Source organism: Pezoporus wallicus, unplaced genomic scaffold, assembly GCF_028554395.1.
Source record: "Pezoporus wallicus isolate ANWC-B61680 ecotype Strahan unplaced genomic scaffold, APGP_CSIRO_Pwel_v1 contig_593, whole genome shotgun sequence".
In the NCBI taxonomy this organism is placed as follows: Eukaryota; Metazoa; Chordata; class Aves; order Psittaciformes; family Psittacidae; genus Pezoporus; species Pezoporus wallicus.
In genome coordinates, this window is record NW_026642342.1 from 701,074 (window position 1) to 718,864 (window position 17,791).

The 17,791-nt window shown below is 41.6% G+C and overlaps 1 protein-coding gene across 7 annotated transcripts in view; it reads right to left on the minus strand.

The window, feature by feature from the left end:
* PPP2R3A (protein phosphatase 2 regulatory subunit B''alpha) overlaps nt 1–17,791 on the minus strand; it is a 56,121-nt gene that overhangs the window by 37,863 nt on the left and 467 nt on the right. For 6 of the 7 annotated variants that reach the window (XM_057428974.1, XM_057428969.1, XM_057428971.1 and 3 more), the window contains exon 2: nt 5,096–7,545. In XM_057428974.1, coding sequence (XP_057284957.1) covers nt 5,096–7,102 — 2,007 coding nt within the window. In that variant the 5' untranslated portion in view covers nt 7,103–7,545. Of the gene's footprint in view, nt 1–5,095; nt 7,546–17,607; nt 17,663–17,791 lie in introns of those variants that run through there. The other variant, XM_057428970.1, reaches the window with a different exon arrangement.

Sequence of the window (17,791 nt, forward strand, 5' to 3'; positions counted from 1 at the left end):
AAACATGAAGGCAATGCCTGAAGAGTCCACAAGGCTCCACTGCACTGAGAGTTCTGCACATATATAGCAGCATGTCAGAAGGGGCATTTTAAATCATTTGTGGCAAGTGTACTTACTTTGTCTTTAACTGAACTCTAACCCAGCTACAGACTGCTATTCCTTTTACAGACTGCAGAGGAAATGCTGTCTGAAGAACCTCTGATACCTACAGCTGCATCCAGACCAGCTACAGAGGACTTTAAAAGATGGATGCATGAAAGAGACATAACTACTACTTAAAAATACCCCCCAAAAAATCAGCCACATACTTGACACTCACAGATTAACCAGCCACAAAAGATCCTGGAAGTCTGGGGGTTTTTGCACTGATAACCTAGGAAAAGACAAGTAAATTGCAGGCAAGGCTTGCTGTGTCTGAATGCCAGTGTTTTGCACTACAGCAGGTTCCTAGCACAGTAGTTCCTACCCTCAAAACACATAAGGTGGGTACAGATAAAAACATAAATATACAATACTGTGAGAAATTCACTGTAAAAGAACCTTGTATCAACAGTTTCAAAGTCAACTGGACAAAATCCACAGCAGAAAAATCTGATACCAGCAGCCTATGGATCAACTGAAGAAACCAAGTCAAACTTAAGAAATTCCTTTTCACTATAAATGACCCAGTTTAAAATGTGAAGGTTAGAGGTGTCAAATCTAAAGAGGTGTCAGACTGCCTTCATTAGCCACCAGAACATAGAATCTCACCTGCACCTAAAGCTGGAGGCTTAGTCCCAAAATACTTGTATGATTTGATCATCACAGGACTTAGCTGTACCCCAAAGCCTGGCTGCAACAATTCAATGCACTCTGCACAGCTGAGAAGGGCACCAGCTTCAACTGCTTCCTAAACTGGTTAAACTTTTCCAGCAACAGTGTGGTGTTTTATTGGTTTTAGAGTCAATGAAGCTGAAAAACCTCAATGTCTACCACTAGACTGTTTCACCTGCCTTTAGATGTCTACTTCAAAATAAATCAGTTTCACACAAGCAGAGACTGTGTCTGTCCCTGACTACAAGGTGCCCATGTCATGAGCATCTCCCCAAGTCATCCAATTTAACATTTTGTTTTTTTTCTCTAGCATCTTTGATCTAAGATTCACTTCCTATTTTCATTTCTTTTAATAATTATTACCAAGCAGAAAAAAAAAAAAGTACCTTTTTTACTATTTGGTTTAGATTAATGAATAATTGATGTTTGAAAAGAATGCAGACTGTGTGCAAGCTTGACAGATACAAATATTTGATGAAAACAATTTGTAATACATGAGATGAAAGCTGATTTCCCACAAGTGGTTTTACATCATATTTTGGATGCATTTTGAGAAAATGTGATTATTTCCTGAAAAAGCTGAAGTTACACTGATGTTATAGAAGCCACTTTTTAGAGTCAATTGCCCCACACAAGATCCTTCATAATCATATAATTAGATTTGCTGAATGAAAAGTTACACAGAATTATGAAGTAACATTTTGAAGGGGCAGAATTATGAAGCTGCTAGGTCAACTTCAGCTTTATATGATTATGAAACTCAATTCCACTCAGAGCCATATGCACGCCACCTGTTTAAGCATGCAATATAGACATTTTGACAAAAAAAAAAATTAAGGTGCCTGGCCTCAGGACAGCATTCTAGAGCACGGTGAGTTAAGAATACTTCTGAGGATCCCAGCAATACCCACCTCAGCCATTAAGGAGAGGCAGGACTAGACAGATGCTACCTAGAGCCAGCTGAGAGGAAACATGGCGGCAGGCAATGGTCTCTTGGATACTTGACTTGCGGCTCTACTATCTCAGTCAGATACAATGCAGTTAGACAAAATGGTCTGATACCATCCATCAACCCTGCAAACTGTAAACCCTCTGCTCTCAGACCTACCCTCTCTGTCCAGAAACGGTTGTGTCACCCATTTGACCTCTGTGAGCAATTCCATTTACTAATCTGGCAGAAAACAAACCTACCTATAATTTCTATCTTGCACAAAGTATCAGAGTTGGCATAAAGATTCAGAACCATGCAACAGCAGGTAGCGGCATGGGGGAAGAGAGAAATGGGAAGCAGGACTGCTTTCTGGCTCACTACACCATCTCACTACTACATCTCTTGAGAAGATATACTCAACAGAAGAAAGACAAAAAGAGAGATCTCTTCTTGTATCAAACTCTGGTCCTGGTCTCTGCTAAGTTATTTACAAACTTTATCTAACAGCTCTTAAAATAAAATGCATGAGCAGGACTTGCATCAGAGCCCTGTACTACTCAAACAGGGTAGTTCCTTACAGACTTTTCTAGGGTACTTTCACTAGAGTTCAGAGTATTCCGCAAACATTACCCGATTTAAATACTTTGTCAAATCAGCCATTCTGTACAGGCAGTAGACGAAGGGCACAGAGAGGCTAAAGTCAAAACCATCTACCACTGACTTTTCAAAGGACTTTATGTAAGACAACAGTTTACCCCAAAGGCAGCACCCTTTGCCTTCCAAAAGAACCCCCAAAACAACCAACCAAACCCCAAACAGAATAAAACCAAAAGACCCCAAACCCTGACCCTAGCACTCCTGCAGTTCAGGTCTCATGATCCCAACAGCCCCATCTCCACCTTCCTCACTACTCACTGGTTCTAGTTTTTCCTATCTCCCTCACACGTGCCAGTCCACCCAGGACTCCTTACTGCCTCTCTATCTAGAGACAAAGCTACAGATAAACACTTGGGCTCTTTGCTAGCCTCTACTAGACAACTGAACTGTTTTTACTCAACTATTTCTTTCAAAACCAACACATTAAAATAATCAGCTTAAGACAGGCACACAGAACAGGAAATGTTAAAACAAATAGTTGGAGGTTTAGAGATAAGCAATGGAAAACTGAACCTCAGAATGGGAAATGTTGGACAGTCTCAAAGTATGTAACACTTCCGGGCCTGCCTGAAAGAAGCATGATGCATTCATTATGTGCTCTGTAAAGTTGATGGACTTCTTGAGTATTCATTTCCGAGTTTCTAAATATTTTGGCTTTAAAAATGAAGAGGCAATTCTATTGTTCTCTGTGGAAAATCATAATTTGTTTTATGATAAAGGCTTTTGCTGATATACATTAGCACAGATTTCAGCATAGATAGGCCAACTGAGCCAGAAAACAGTCCTGTTTGAAGCAGCTCTCCCTCTCTTTTTTTACCATTTAGGATTTGAGGCATATTAAAACTGTCACAGCCTTCATAAATGAAAGCTGGACTGCATTTTCATTGGCACTAGATCTCTGGGGTTTTGCTTGTGCATGCAATCATTTGATAAGAGTTTTATGAGCCCTAATAAAATACAACAAATACTTTACATATTATTTACTCAAGCACAGATGTGCAATACTGAATCAGAATCCATATGGAGCTCCACGGCAGATCCAGAGTTATCGAGGAACATGGGCATATTGCCTAGATGCTATACCTAGAGAGGGCCTTGTGACCACAGCCAGATGTGTGGCCACATCTGTACTATAAATGACAGCAAACCTCAGAATAAGTATAGAGGCAGCGGTTCAGATGACTTTTGTCCACTCTGCCAAGGGCTAACTCCCTCCAAAGCTTACCAGCTGCATCCATGCTGCACAGTGCTCAGCCCAGGCCCCCTCCAGCTCCTCTGGGTCCTCAAGGGAGTTATTTTCTCTTACGATCTTTGGTTCTAGGCATCTACACAAAGCAAGGCTTGTGCTGCTGCACAGAAAAGAAGAGCTCCTGTAGCATGGGTGCATGTTTTATGTCCAAAGAAGGCAGGCTGGGAGCAAACTAACACACAGGCTAGGTGGGTGATTAGGGAAACAGAAGCTGGCAAGGGACCAGATTGATAAGCTATTTAACAGTGTAAACGCATCCAGCTTTCAAGAATTCCAGAAAAACTGCCACAAACTCACTGCCATGCTGTCAAACATTTTTATTTGAAGTTCACAAGTTAGAAAAAATTCTAAATTATTATTCAAGGCAAGAATAGCTATTATAAGAGATCACTTTAGAGCTTTTGCAGGTTCTTAATTCTACACTCTTCAAGGGAAAAAGACTTTTTCCCTTGCTGGAGATATCAGACAAGGTTATGCTCACCATTTTCTGTAAGCAAAGATGTGCAGAGAAACATCAGAAACACTCAGAAAACCCAGTCTAAAAAGATCTCAGTGGTCATCTTGGGTCAGACACACTCCAGCCTTTCAAAATTGCACCAAACTCCTGTATTTTCAGAAAAGCAGACAGTTTTGCAGACACATACATCATGCTCCACTGGAAGCACCTGTGAAAGTACACTTCCAACCTTGGCACTTTTTAAGTGCCTGTATGAAAGGTGAATTTTGGAAACTGAAGCCCTCTCTATACTTTCTGTTCACCTGGAAGGAAGTTTGACACCAAGTTGTCTTGAAAACTTGGCACTTATCAGATAAAAAGCATTAAAAGATGGACAAACACCCGTGGCTTCCCTCTAAAGTAGGCTCCCATTAAGACCCTTTTTCCTGGGAAAAGCTACTCATTATTTGAGAGATACAAGCAATGAAGACTCCACAATGACTACATGCACTAGGGACAGGGAGAGGTATATTAAATCCTCCTAGATTCTGACCTTTGTGCTATGGAGGATCTCTCTCCTTAGAAGCTAGAAATGAGGAGAACAACAAAGGCCTGCCCAGAGATAGGGAAAGGCAGAGGTAGAATATTCAGTTCTCATTAATCCAGTATCTGCTCCCAGGAAGAAAGTAGCTAGCTGGAATAGTTTCTACTTGCTATTATATAGGACCCATTTAAATCACAAGCAAACAGCCTACAGGATTACCAGCAGGAAAGGAACAAGCTCAAGGGTAAAACCATGTCATGGCATACTTAGTTTGCTTAGGGGGTTTCATTTCCTTTTTTTGTTTGTATTTAAATAAAGGCTCCATTTCTGCCAGGTTTAGCATGTTATTCCACACTACAGCATCCCAAGCACAATGAATCATTTAACAGTGGTAACTGTGTGCCCCTACACATGTTTCCCATGTTTGTTTTACTCACTACCCCATCAAAGGTTTGGTTCTCTTACCTTAATCACTTCTGGGGCCTGCTGAATTGAAGCTGGGACAGAGTCTCTGGAGACAATCCCAGCACAGCATTTTTGCCCTGCTAGGAGGGACTGTGAAGAAGTCGTTAAAGTTTCCTGAAGAATTTGCATCACTTCCCGCTCCTTGGATAAGCTTCCCCTGCCTGTCTGGAATTCCACAAGCTCCTGGGCAAAGTCCTCAATGCTTCCCAGGATACGCAGTAAGAGGGCTTTATCGTCCTCTTCCATTTTATGTCCATTGGTTTCCATGATTTTTGACAAAGGGGAAGCAGGGTCAACTGGTTTACTTTTAGGTTCAAGAGACAAAGGTAGTACCTGCCTACCCTGCCAGCCAAACATCTGGAAATGGGCAGGTTCACTCTCCTTTTTAGAAGGTTCCCTCAAAGTACGCTCCATTTTCTGTGAGAAGCACTCCAAGTCCAGCAGCAGTTTGTCTATCTCATCCTTGTCTATCTTACTGCACATCTGTTCTCCTTTGGACACATCAGCTTGGGAACCACACAATACAGAATCTGAAGCTGGTTTTAAATGAGTGATTTTCTCAGAGGGGTGTGAAACCTCAGCATCTCCCGCTCTGGCACATTCTGCTTTAGCATTGGCAGCTAGATCTGAACCACCAGCTAGCTGGTAGCTGAGCTCTAAACTCTCCCAGCCCCCTTTCTGCTCTGCCTTCTTTGTTTTCCCTAATGTTCTTTCCCCATCATACTCCTCCTCAATGTACAGAGCCTCAGCGGAGGATGTGCAGTCAGAAGGGCTTGTGGCTGGTAACTGAGGTAGAGCACAACCATCTTTCACAGCTCTCTCACTGTTCTCCTGTGGGATGCTATGAAGTGAGTTTGAGGTAAACGTCACAGTACTTGCTGGGATGGACTGAGAGGTGCTTGTCACCTCCCACTGATCACCTGGTCTGAGAGAAAGTGCACTTGAGGATGGCTGCTGAATAATATCTTCATACCTAGGTGGCTGCTCATCTCCAAATACTGGGGGAAAGGGAGTTTGCTGCAAGCCATGAAAACAGTTAACCAGATCTGCTAAGTCACTAGCTTCCTTGTGTCCTGGGTGCTTGAGCTCAAAAGGTAGCTTTTTCAGGTATGAAGAAAATCTTGTCATCAGGTTCATATATATCATTTCTGAACTGGCCAGGGGGTCATTGCTGTTCCCTCCACTAACACTGTCTGCAGATTTCTTTTTGATGCAATGTTTTATTATGTCTGTGCACTTTTTCAGATCCTCTGAGCACTTGAGCAAGATGTCTAAGCACACCTTGATATCTCCACCAGAACCACCATCTAGCTTGTGTTTTTCCAAAATCTGGGTAATGAAGTTTTCTTCAGAGAACGAATGAGGCGAGAAGGTAACCACGGGATTATTCATGGTAACTTCTGGAGCATCACTGCTTTCCTGCCATTTCTCCACAGGTGAGGAACTCTGCAAAAATCCACATGGAGGGCAGTTCTCATCATTGCCGAAATGCCCACAGATCAAGTCAAAATCAAATGAACGTCTGCTGAAGGATTCTGAGCGAACCTTCCTTCCCTTTCTGTAGGCCACGTGGCTGGAAGAGTTTTTGAGCTTTTCAAAGGAGAATTCCTTTATTTTACCACTGGCAAGGTTTATTGCCTCACCAGTAATGTCTTTCAAACTGCTGGAGGCTTGCACTGAAGACCCCTTTTTGATTCTTAGATTATTTGGGAGGATTTGGTGAAAGTCCTCATTTCCAGGCAAGGCAAGTCCATTTTCAGGAACAGGAATTTTATGGTCTTGGTTGGTATCTTGGGTAGTGAGCTCTGCGCAGACACTGTGGTGGGCAACTATGCATGTAACCCCTTGCTTAAACACTTGGCAAGTCCCTGTGCAGTAATGTACAGTGTGCCGAAAGTGCTGGTCTATCACCACGCTGCTGTAGCAGTTCACAGAAGTGACCATAAGCCTGTAGGTTGCTGCCATAGCACAGATCACACTTGGAAGTGAGGCTTCAAAATTTACCATGAACTTAACAGGAAAAAGTTCACCCCACACATAAACTTTTCACAGCCACACCAGATTTGATAAAAACATTCCAATGTCAGTTGGAAACACTCAAACTACATGAGAAACTTGGAAATGCCAAGTCTGGAGTGGTATCAGCAGTACAGTTATGACAATTAGTGCAACTTGCATACGGTTTAACGTAAGGCAACTTGATTTTTGTACTCCATGCATAAAGCTTTGCTGACCAGAGATGCAGCACAAGCTGCTCTATTTCTAATAGTCCAGGAAGCTTCTCCAGCAGGTGTCATAAAAGTCAGCCAGTTCTTAGGCAGAAGTGACAATGATTTTTGTTTGACTCTACTTTTGCGTGGGTCAATAAAAGATAGATCAAGTAGCATGTACAGACAAAAAATCCACAGTATGCTTCTGAGATTCCCCTCTCACACTGGTAAGGTAGGTCCCTGCAACAGAAAAAAGGTGTCATTATGATTTCCATGTAATATGCAGCCTTGTCTACTACCAAGCATATGGCACCAGCCTGTAACAACCAACACACAAGCTTGTACAGAGTAAGAGTAGGCTGATATTTTTCCTTCACTCAGATCTACCATATAAGAACACTGCTGAGGAGCTAGCCTATATTTATACACAGGCTGTCTGCGTGTTGCCATTTTAACAGCTCTATTTTAACCACTCATTAATTTCTTTCAGACTTGCTTTTTCTCCTCCACAGACTGAAGAAAACATTACCTTGAATTCTAATGGAGCAAAACATTTGGATCACATGAATTTCTGACTTCAATTTTCCAAGGCTCTAAAGATAAGGCAAAGAGCAGTGGAGAAAAGTATTTTCAGGATTTCCAAATTCTCTGGATTATAAAAAGCTGCAAACAGCCTGGAGCAAAGTAGATGAATGCCCCTAAGAATGCATGGCCTTTAGGAAAGGGCACATGGGCTTCCATTAGCCTTTCACCAGGGTCTCTGGGACCATGGCAAAGTATTTTAAGGAGGAATAACTGTTTTTCCTTTCTCTCAGAACCCATGAATAGCAGCATACTTTACACTTTTTTGTGTAGACATCAAGAACAGAAAGCAACATTTGCAAAAAGGTTAAGCCTGTGAAAACTAGGAATTGACTGTTTTACACTTAGCACAGCCATTTTGAGTTGCATTTCCCTTCATCAGTTAGATGTACACCAGAAAACACAAAAGCTGCTCAACTTTGTTACAAAAAGATAGAAAATCCTAGGTTTAAGACGCTTATATTTTAGTAATTGCTTCATCTGTGTTTAATATTTCAATAATCAGAACACCCCAATGAAATTCTGAGCATCCTCTATATTCCTGTACAAACAGAAAACCACTTAATCAAACATGCTTATCTCGCAGCTAAGTCATATTATCACATGGGTTTATTTTGTGGCTTTTAAAGGTAAATATCTAGCACCAAGTGAAAGGCCAGACCTGCACCCGATGAAAGGAATGCCCTACATGCACGTTATATCCCACCTATCCAGCTCATAAGGCTGTACGAATGTATCACACAAAAGGGAAGTTCCCGAGTTTGGTGCTGTTGTAATTAAGAACTGAGGATAGCTGATGACTGCTGAACTTCCACATTTTACATATTTTTAAAGTCTTAATTTGCAATTCAGCAGCAGTGACAAGAGTATTCAATGGACTTTGTAGTGTGCCATGTGTGCTCATCACAATTAGGTAAATTTGTACACTGCAAAGAAACCTTCCCTATTTGTTTAGATTATATAAAGCACTGAAACGCTTGCATTCAAGGTGAAGAACTAACTGCTCCAACTACCACGCTGGTATCTGTAACAGGCTGCCACCTGCCTATCAAACATCACAGGCCAAGTTGCATGTTGTGCCAGGGCCAGCTCCTCAGTACACTTCTGTGCCTGTCCTGCTCCCCTCTACGCCCACTGGCACTGCCCCAAAGCCCCATAGGCATGGGAGGGCCTTCCAGAGGGATGATCTGAGCTATGAGGTGTGCCCCAGCCACAGCAGTGAGTCAGGGCGCTGGGCACAAAGAGCATAAACAGAATCGTTTTTAAACCCCGGGGTGCTTCTACCATCAGGCATCAACCCAGGTAGTAAGACTCCACACCCTGCAGCCACTGACTCTCAGGCTTCACTATGGGGTGTGCTAAATGCTCTGCTGAATCAGAGCCTCAGTTAAGAAAAAGTACTGTTGGCTCCCCAATGTTTTCACCTTACAGGACTTAATGGGCTTTGTTCAGACAGGAAAACCCATACTTCTAAGCCTCCAAAAAGTCTAAATGATCCACCAACTCCCTGAGAGTGCCTTCTAACACATTCAGGGTAAGAGGTCTTCTGCTTTTCCTTTTCTGAGCCTTCATCAATTACAAACAAACCTTCTGGCATTTCCTGAAATCAAAGTTAAATAATATTTAGAGAAAGTAGGGTATTTCAGGACAAAAGATCTGATGAAGAATTAATATTGCTTCTGAAAATGCGTGGGATTTTCTCTGAGCTCCTTCCATCTCACACACAGCAAGGAGAGACTAGTAGTCTTCAGGAGAGAACAGTCTGGGTTTACACCTAATTTGGGAAATAAATACATCTTGATTAAGTTATTCCTTAATTAGAGAAATAAGGTATTAGAATCACTATCTCCTTTTTTATACAACTCCAAGGGTAATTTTCTCCCTAAGGTTATTCAAGGTGCTGGAACACTTCATTCCAACTATGCAAGACCAAAAAACCCAACAAAAACACACAGAGAAGAACTACAAAGCCCCCCCAACCAAACCCTATTATTGTATAGGCAGCACAAATACATATAGATACAGAGTAGAAACTATTTTCCTCATTTTTCCCCTGGCTTGACCAAGGTAGCACATGCACAGATTGTAGCTTTATTTTCCAGTGATCCACCAAACATGATCCAGCATGTAAACCTAGTCAAGGCAAAACCTAAGCTGAGAGTATTCCTGTTACCATCTGGGGAACCTGAACCCAAGCTTAGCTTGAATGGACTTTTGTTGTGATTTTCAGTTGCTGACTAATACCTACTAGTTATGAATAGCAACAATGGAAAGACTGACTGCATGAAAAAACATTCATACTTCGTTCTTTTCAGCCTGCATTTCATTCCAGTTGGGGCTCTAGAACAGCCCCCAGTTCAGATATACTGTATAAAGATTCTGTAAATAGGACTGCTGCCACAAAACCAGTTCCAACCCCGAGGATATGGGACTGGCTTCACAATACAAACTGTGAATGAATAGGGCTTCTTGTATGACTGCAGAATAATGCTTTATGTCTTTCCTATCTGCAAGATGACATGAATCACTTTTCAAAGGAAAAAATTATTGCAGATACTAATTATATAAAAGGTTATTATATAAAACACACAAGAAATTCTATTCATGCAAAGATTATGTTGGAGTTAAATAACTGAACAATGAAAATCTGTTAGGATGGGGACTGTCTTACTTGTCAGCAGAAGTCTCGAAAGCTACTAGACAGGCCTCTGCTACCTCTGAAGGTCTCAAATTCAGCAAAGACTTCTTGAACTCTTATCTCCAGCACTAGCAACAACATTATTAGCAATCACAAGCTAGAAACCACCATAACGTACTATGGGGTAAACTAGCCCTTTCTGCACCAATGCATGGCATGAGGATCACTATGCAAGTGTGCTTATTTCTAGTAGAAGAGGCGTTTGGACAAACTCTCCTGTTTGGTAATCTTGCAAAGGACAAACAGAAAGACACACAGAACAGCTTTGCCATTTGGACAGTCATCAGTACATTTTCAGAAGCATTATCCTAGCTACATAATCAGGTCTCAGGTCTTACCCTCTTGGAGGAGCTTGTGGTGCCAAAAACCAGCATATAACTGCATCCTCTTACTTACAAATATGTGACTTTTGTTTGCAGTTTACCAAACAAAGTATCAATATGCCAATGCTCAAGTAACAGTATTATAAGACATACAGTATTTCCTAGGAATGCTCTCCTAGCCTCCAACTCTCTCCAGCTCATGAGAATTGTGAAGCTGGATTTGGTTTCTCTGTACTTAGGAACCTTCAAAGGATTTCCCTCCCATGTGCTTAGGCATCCCTCAGATTCAACAGAAACCCTTCACTTCTTTTGAAAAGACTTTCCATCACATACCGCCTCTTTCAATTCTGTTATTCACCAGCTTCAGTATGTCAAGTTCTTGTACTGAAACAGACCACAAACACTAGACCTGTATGCACATTATCCACAGCATTCCTGAATCTATGGAATTCTACATCCTCCCCGTCTTCACCTTTCCAGGATTATTAATCCTTGATTACACAGTTGCTCTTGTATAGAAGCCACTTTGTGCCTCTGATCACTTACACTGCTCCTCTAATAAGCTCTTCTGGTTCAACTACACACTTTGAGATGTAGAAATCCAAACTGTGCACAATATCCAGAACAGATTATCACTGTAGAGTACCCCCCTCTTCCAAGCCTCACTGTTTTCAGATAATATATTCCAAAGCATCTGCTCTCATGGCCACCTAGGTTAATTCATGCATTCTGTCCCTCTTGTTAACCCATCTTTCAAGGGTAAACAATGATAGTGCTGTCCTTTGTAAAATGTGCAGGGAGCTACCTAATGATAGAATGCTCTATGCAAGTGGAAGGTTTTCACTCTTAAAGACTAAAATTTTCATACAGTCTCATAAGAAAGGCTGGGAGATGGGTAACAACAATGATCCAAAGGAACTGAGCAGGTTGTCTGTCAGGAATGACTGAGCAGGACTAGGCATTTCAGACTGGAAGAGAGATGACTCTGGAAGAATATCTATTCTTCTATAAAATTATGAATGGCATTGAAAGGGTAGATATGGTCTGACTCCTCACCTCCTCCTCCTCCAGCACAAGACATGGGTGCAATGACGTACTGCAGGAAGTAGCTTAAAAAGCACACATGCAGCAAACCTCTGAAATGCCTCAAAGGATGTCATGGACCCAATAGGGTTCTGGGGAATCAAGAGGTCATGTTTTAACACTTCCTCTGTCAGCAGTTACCATCTTTGCTGGGGTACCACTTGATGCCCTCTAATTCTAGCTGTATTTGGGCGACAAAATAAACAGGAAAGAATTGCTTCATATTCCCATGGTGGCAGATTACTATCATAATCCCTCCTCTTACCCATCCTACTTCCAATCATGTATTTTCCAGGCTAAGCTTCAGTTTATTTGGCTACTCTTCTTACTAAAAGCTATTTCAATCATGCTCCTCTGTGTTTCCCCCTATTCTTACTCTAATTCTTTGGAGAGGGGAGAATGTCTGCCCCTAACTTTGAGGAGGGTATGTTATTCATTAGAGAAACATAAAACAGATCTACAGCTTGGCATCCTGATTTGCTCCTTCTCATTTTCCTAGAGATCTCCATTATTCCTATTTGCTCCTCCTCCCCCCTCCCTTTTCTTTTTTTTTTTGACTCCTGATCATAGTTTTGCAGAGCACTATCTGGAGTACTTAAAAGATCTTTCTCTAATGGCACAGATTAAGAGCTCATCACTACGTAGACACAGTTGTTTCTCTCTGTGTATGTAATTTTATCACTACTCGCATCAAATAAAACTCACCTACAAGCAAGTACTGCGAGAACATTCTGCACCCCCAGTCACCTCTTTTTTCTGCTACCCTGATTAGTGATTTTCAGCATATACTGTCACCTCATACTCAGCCTCTCTTCCAGACCATTTATAACTATGTTGAGCAACACAAGCCTGAACACAGATCCCCATGGGATTCCACTAGTGATTACTCTTCACTAGAAAAGCTGACAGTTCTTCCTACACTTTAACCAGGTATTAATTACTGAAAAACCTACACTCCTTCTCCATAGCAGATCATTTCATTTAAAAAGCATTAGCAAAGAACGCTCTCTGAAAATCCAGAAAAGGCAGAATACTCATTCACCTCTTGTGTCTTCCTGTTGAATAGCCTCAGACCATCTACCTTTACCATCTGAAGCTGGACTTCAGCATTCTTGCAGTGAACCATGAAGGTCACTGCAATGGGAACACTTATCAAGGCAGGCTTCCAAATAGACATGACCTTGAGAATCACCATCCATGGCAGAATAAATACTGCTCTGCAGTCCATATAGATTTGAAGAAGTCAATTTTTATATTAGGAAATCTTGTTTCAGTAGATTTACTGTAAAAATAATCTCCCAACAGTAACTTAAATACAAGCTCTCCATGTTTGTAGTAGCAGTGATGTAAAGCAAGCCCAACACTTCAAAAGGTTTATACTTGTATAAATAACAATAGTCTAGTCTACACTTCTTAGAAAACAAACCTGGCAGCAGACACTAAACTATTGTTCTAAACTACTGACTTGCAGTTAGTGAATGCTGTATTATTCAGTGTCATTCCTTCAGGTTAAGTCACAGGGTTCTCTAATATTCCAGTGCTTCTATACCCTTCGCAAATACCAGCATGAAGGATCTTTGAACACCAGTATACTAGAAACTGTTAGGGATGACAGATGTATGGGCCTTGTAAAGCCTGTCATTATGGGCCTTGGCTGGGGAGGACAATAGTTAATAATATCAAGAACGATTTCACCCTTTTCAACTTTTCTGAAATATCTTTCTTCAACTTTTCCTCTGCAGAGACTTGGAGCAAAAACTGACCAGACAGGAATTTGTGTCCCATGAGACTGGTTTCCAGTTCTACAGATGAGACAGCAAAAGAGTAAAAGCTCACACGATTTTTCCACACAACACCAGTCTGTTAAGTAGAAACAACTTGCTAACTATTTTTTGTTCCAGTCCCATGTCTCTCTAAAGCTACTATTTAATTTTAGCTCATTTATCAGGCCCAAATACATCAACATACATGTTGAAGCTTAGCAAGGTGCAAGTAAAAATAAACAACAAAAAACCCCAATAAAACACACTGTAGGAAGTATAACCCTAACTGAGCTTTGTCATGCTGACAGAAATTAAGGTGACCAACCAGAAAACACAGGAGGTGAAACAGCTTCAAAAGCATGTAATTAGCAATGCTCAGAGCAGGGGTCAGAGCCATCTTGATTAAGTAATGCATCTCTTGGCTGGTTATATCCTTATATGGAAGGGGATAACTTCATATTTGCAAGCTACATTTATTTTCCCTGGAATCAGTTAATTTAGAGTTAACAGTATCCAGCTACTTTCCACAAAGTGATTTTATTAGACTGTTAAAATAACAGAGGAAGAGTTGTGTCCAAGGCAGCATTCCCTCAGTTATTAACCTTTGTTGATACTGAGGTTCCAATATACAGACTCCCTGAACACACTTTGGAAACTTATTTCTGAGTTAGGTAAAACTCCTCCGTAGCTGCCCAGCCATTTGCTAATGATCTACAGAGTACAATAAATCTTTAAATTAATAAGAAAAACCAAAACTTGTTTTCATTCCTTGCCAATCTATTCAGAACACATACATTTCTCACTGCTGTCCTATTTGGCTTATGTGTCTTATCTGCATCTCGTTGCTCTTTATTCACTTACTTCCTCATGCAGTCAATAGTTTTGGTAAAGTTCTCTCTGTCTAAAGTGACATGCCATTTCTCCAAAGTAGCCTCAGTTCCCAGCCCATATCTGGCCCCAGCTCCTGAGCAGGTCAGCAATGAGAACAGTGAAATGCCAAGCTGGAGAGAAGCGATGCAATTCTGTGCTGCACACACATCCTTTCCTCTGATGCATCACCACAGCAGTACAAAGCTAGCAGTCATTTCCACCAGTCATACCTTCCACAAGCCCATTCCTGCCGGCTTTCCATCTCACACTGAAGAGGAGCAGCTGTTGAAATGTAACAAATTATGCCAAAAGGTGCAAAGTGTTCTAGCATTCAAGAAGTTTGGCACTCCTACAGCCTTTATTGCTTATAACTTTGATAAGCCACACCACAGGCACAGAGCAGCACCATCAAAGCAACACGTAACTTAAGCGGGGGTTAACTTTTCTAACTCATTTCCTCTACCAAGGAAAAGGTGTTTGAGCCCAACATCCCAGCAAGACAGAGGAAGTATCTTCCCCTGTATCTTTAACCTGGGACATTTAAAAAACAAACAAGAAAAAAAAAACCCAAACAAAAACCAACCCAACTTTATCTGCCTCCCCAACCCATGTATTTAAAAAGAAACAGGTTAGAAAGCTAAATGATACACACAAAACCCAGAAAACAAAAAAAAAAGTGAAGATTGCCTTATTTTAATTTGAGTGAACAGCTGTGCTCACATTCATGAATCCTAATATTCTTTAAAACGACTAGTCATTTTTCACAAGCTTGCCTGTTACCTGTGTGACCTCAGGTATTGCTCCCTGCAGTCTATTCATACACAATCCTGGAATTAGAATTCTTTTTTTTCCTTCAGCACAGTATTTACATGCTACTTAATCATTAACTTACTTTCCACTACTATCCTCATTTTACCTTGCAAGAATTGCTGCAAAGAGAATACATCAGTTTTTGGTGCTCAAAGCCTGATTTTCCAAAGTATGTGACATGACAGCAGGTTTCATGTGGTCAAGGCACAGTACCTGCTCAGCTGCACATCAGACATTCCACAGATCAGGTCCAAGGACATAAACAGCTCAGGAAATACAACAGTGAAGTCTGGTAGAAGCTTGTCCCATCACACAAATTAAACCAGTTCTTAAAGACAGCACTTAGCTACCTTAATTATGAATGAGAAAACTCCCACAGTTCTACTTTGCCATCCAGTTTTTGCCAGCATTGGAGCTCAGGATCTAAACTCTAATTTAGTCTTCAGAAAAGTTCAGTTCAGGCTAACAGAAGAAAACCTAGTCTTATGGGGAAGAACAGCATGCAATCATTCAAGTAAAAACAGTATTGAAAACATTTATATAAAGGAAGTGAAGCAAGATTGCACAGCAACCTTTGTGCTGGATCAACATGCACGTAACTCAGAGGTACTGTTTGAAGGATGGAGAAAGGTTCTGGGTTTTGTGGGGTTTTTTTCCGCTCTTTTACAAGGAGGAAAGAACTAAAATGAAAACAAATTCCACTGCGCAGCATCATATTTACACCTCCAGGGATAGCAGCAATGAGTCTTAGACCACATGGCTCCACTACAGAGATTTCTGAAGTGCCTGAGCCACAATATGCTTCACCTGCTCCACAGGTTGCAGCTGAAGGAAATGAAGTAGATGCTTTACCAGTGAATCTCTGCACTCTGCCTCTGAACTTGAGCCACTTTGCCCGTAGCTACCTTTAACACTGCACTGCTGTGCAAATTACGAGTACAAAATAGGATGACACATGACAGTGGTTGCAATGGTCTAGGTAATGGAAACTGGCTATGTGCCATCAGAGAACAACTTTTTTATTTTATATGAAGTCAAATGTAAATCAGTCTCAGCTGATATACAATGTTACCATTTCCAGATACATAAATACTGGAAACACCTCCAAAACAAAAAAAAAAAACAAAACCAAAGCAACAACAAAAAGCAACCCACCACTCTCTCTTGCTTCAACTTCTCAGAATACAACAGCCATTTAATAGGTAATTTTACACAACTGAGAGAAATCCAGCAATACTGACAATTTCTTCAAAGCTGTCACAGAAATAACTTCCCCACATGTAACCTGTGAGAGCACACTTACCAAGCTTGAGAGATTCACAGGAAAATCATGACAAGAGGTGGCTATCATAAGTAAATGCTTGGATTTATTTCCTGAAGCTGGTATCAGATCATGTGAGGTAATGCCATGACACCACCAACAAAAACGTACCCAGCTTTTCACTTCAACAGCAAACAACTGTGGGACTATTTACCTCTTGAGCTCTTTGCACTGCTAGCCTGCCTTTACAGGGAAAATGGGGGCACATAAAAGCACACCTTCCAGGGCTGCTTCTCTAGTGTGGAGAAGAGGTAATAAAATTAGCACCAGCCTTAAAAACATTTACGTTACTTGAGACAGTGTAGTGTGATAACCTTCAGAAAGTATCACTACGTTAGGAATATGTACTTCAGTAAATAATTCCATTAGTTGTTCAATCTCAGTTTTACAAGTTTATGCCCAACTTAATCCTGGATTTGCCTACCCACAAACCGAGGAACCTTGTGCCCACGCTGTTCCCTTCTTGCTCACGAAAAAATACTTCATAAAGCATAGAAAAGATAGCCCTACTTTCATGTATTAACGGCTGCACTGAAGACAAAGGTCCAGACACACAGGGTCCTGCAGCAAGTAGCAAGCAGCAAGCATTCACCGAAAAAGAGAACAGCGTAAGTAGAGACGATCCTTCAACGGTGTTAACCACCTGCTTTACAACTAACAGCTTCGGGCCATCCCGAACTGGAAACTACACCCAGACCACTGTGCTAAAAAGCCGTTATGCCTCTCAGCACATTGTCAAAACAATTTCAGACAATTTATAGCCTCGCTTTCCACACCCCCACCTCGTACTGGTGCTCACGTCTAAAACGCGTGCGATGCGAGTATTTCTTCGCCCTTCACCCTCTGTACTACCTGGTATCTCCATCCAGGCACCGCTCCCCACAACCGCGGCTCAGCCCATCTGTCCCGACCGCACTCCCAGAAGCAGCCCGTCAGCAGCGCCGCTCCCCACAGCCCCCGGCGCGGCCCGCAGCTCCCCGACATACCCTGTCAGCACCGGCACCGACAACGGGACGGTTCGCCACCGACACACAAC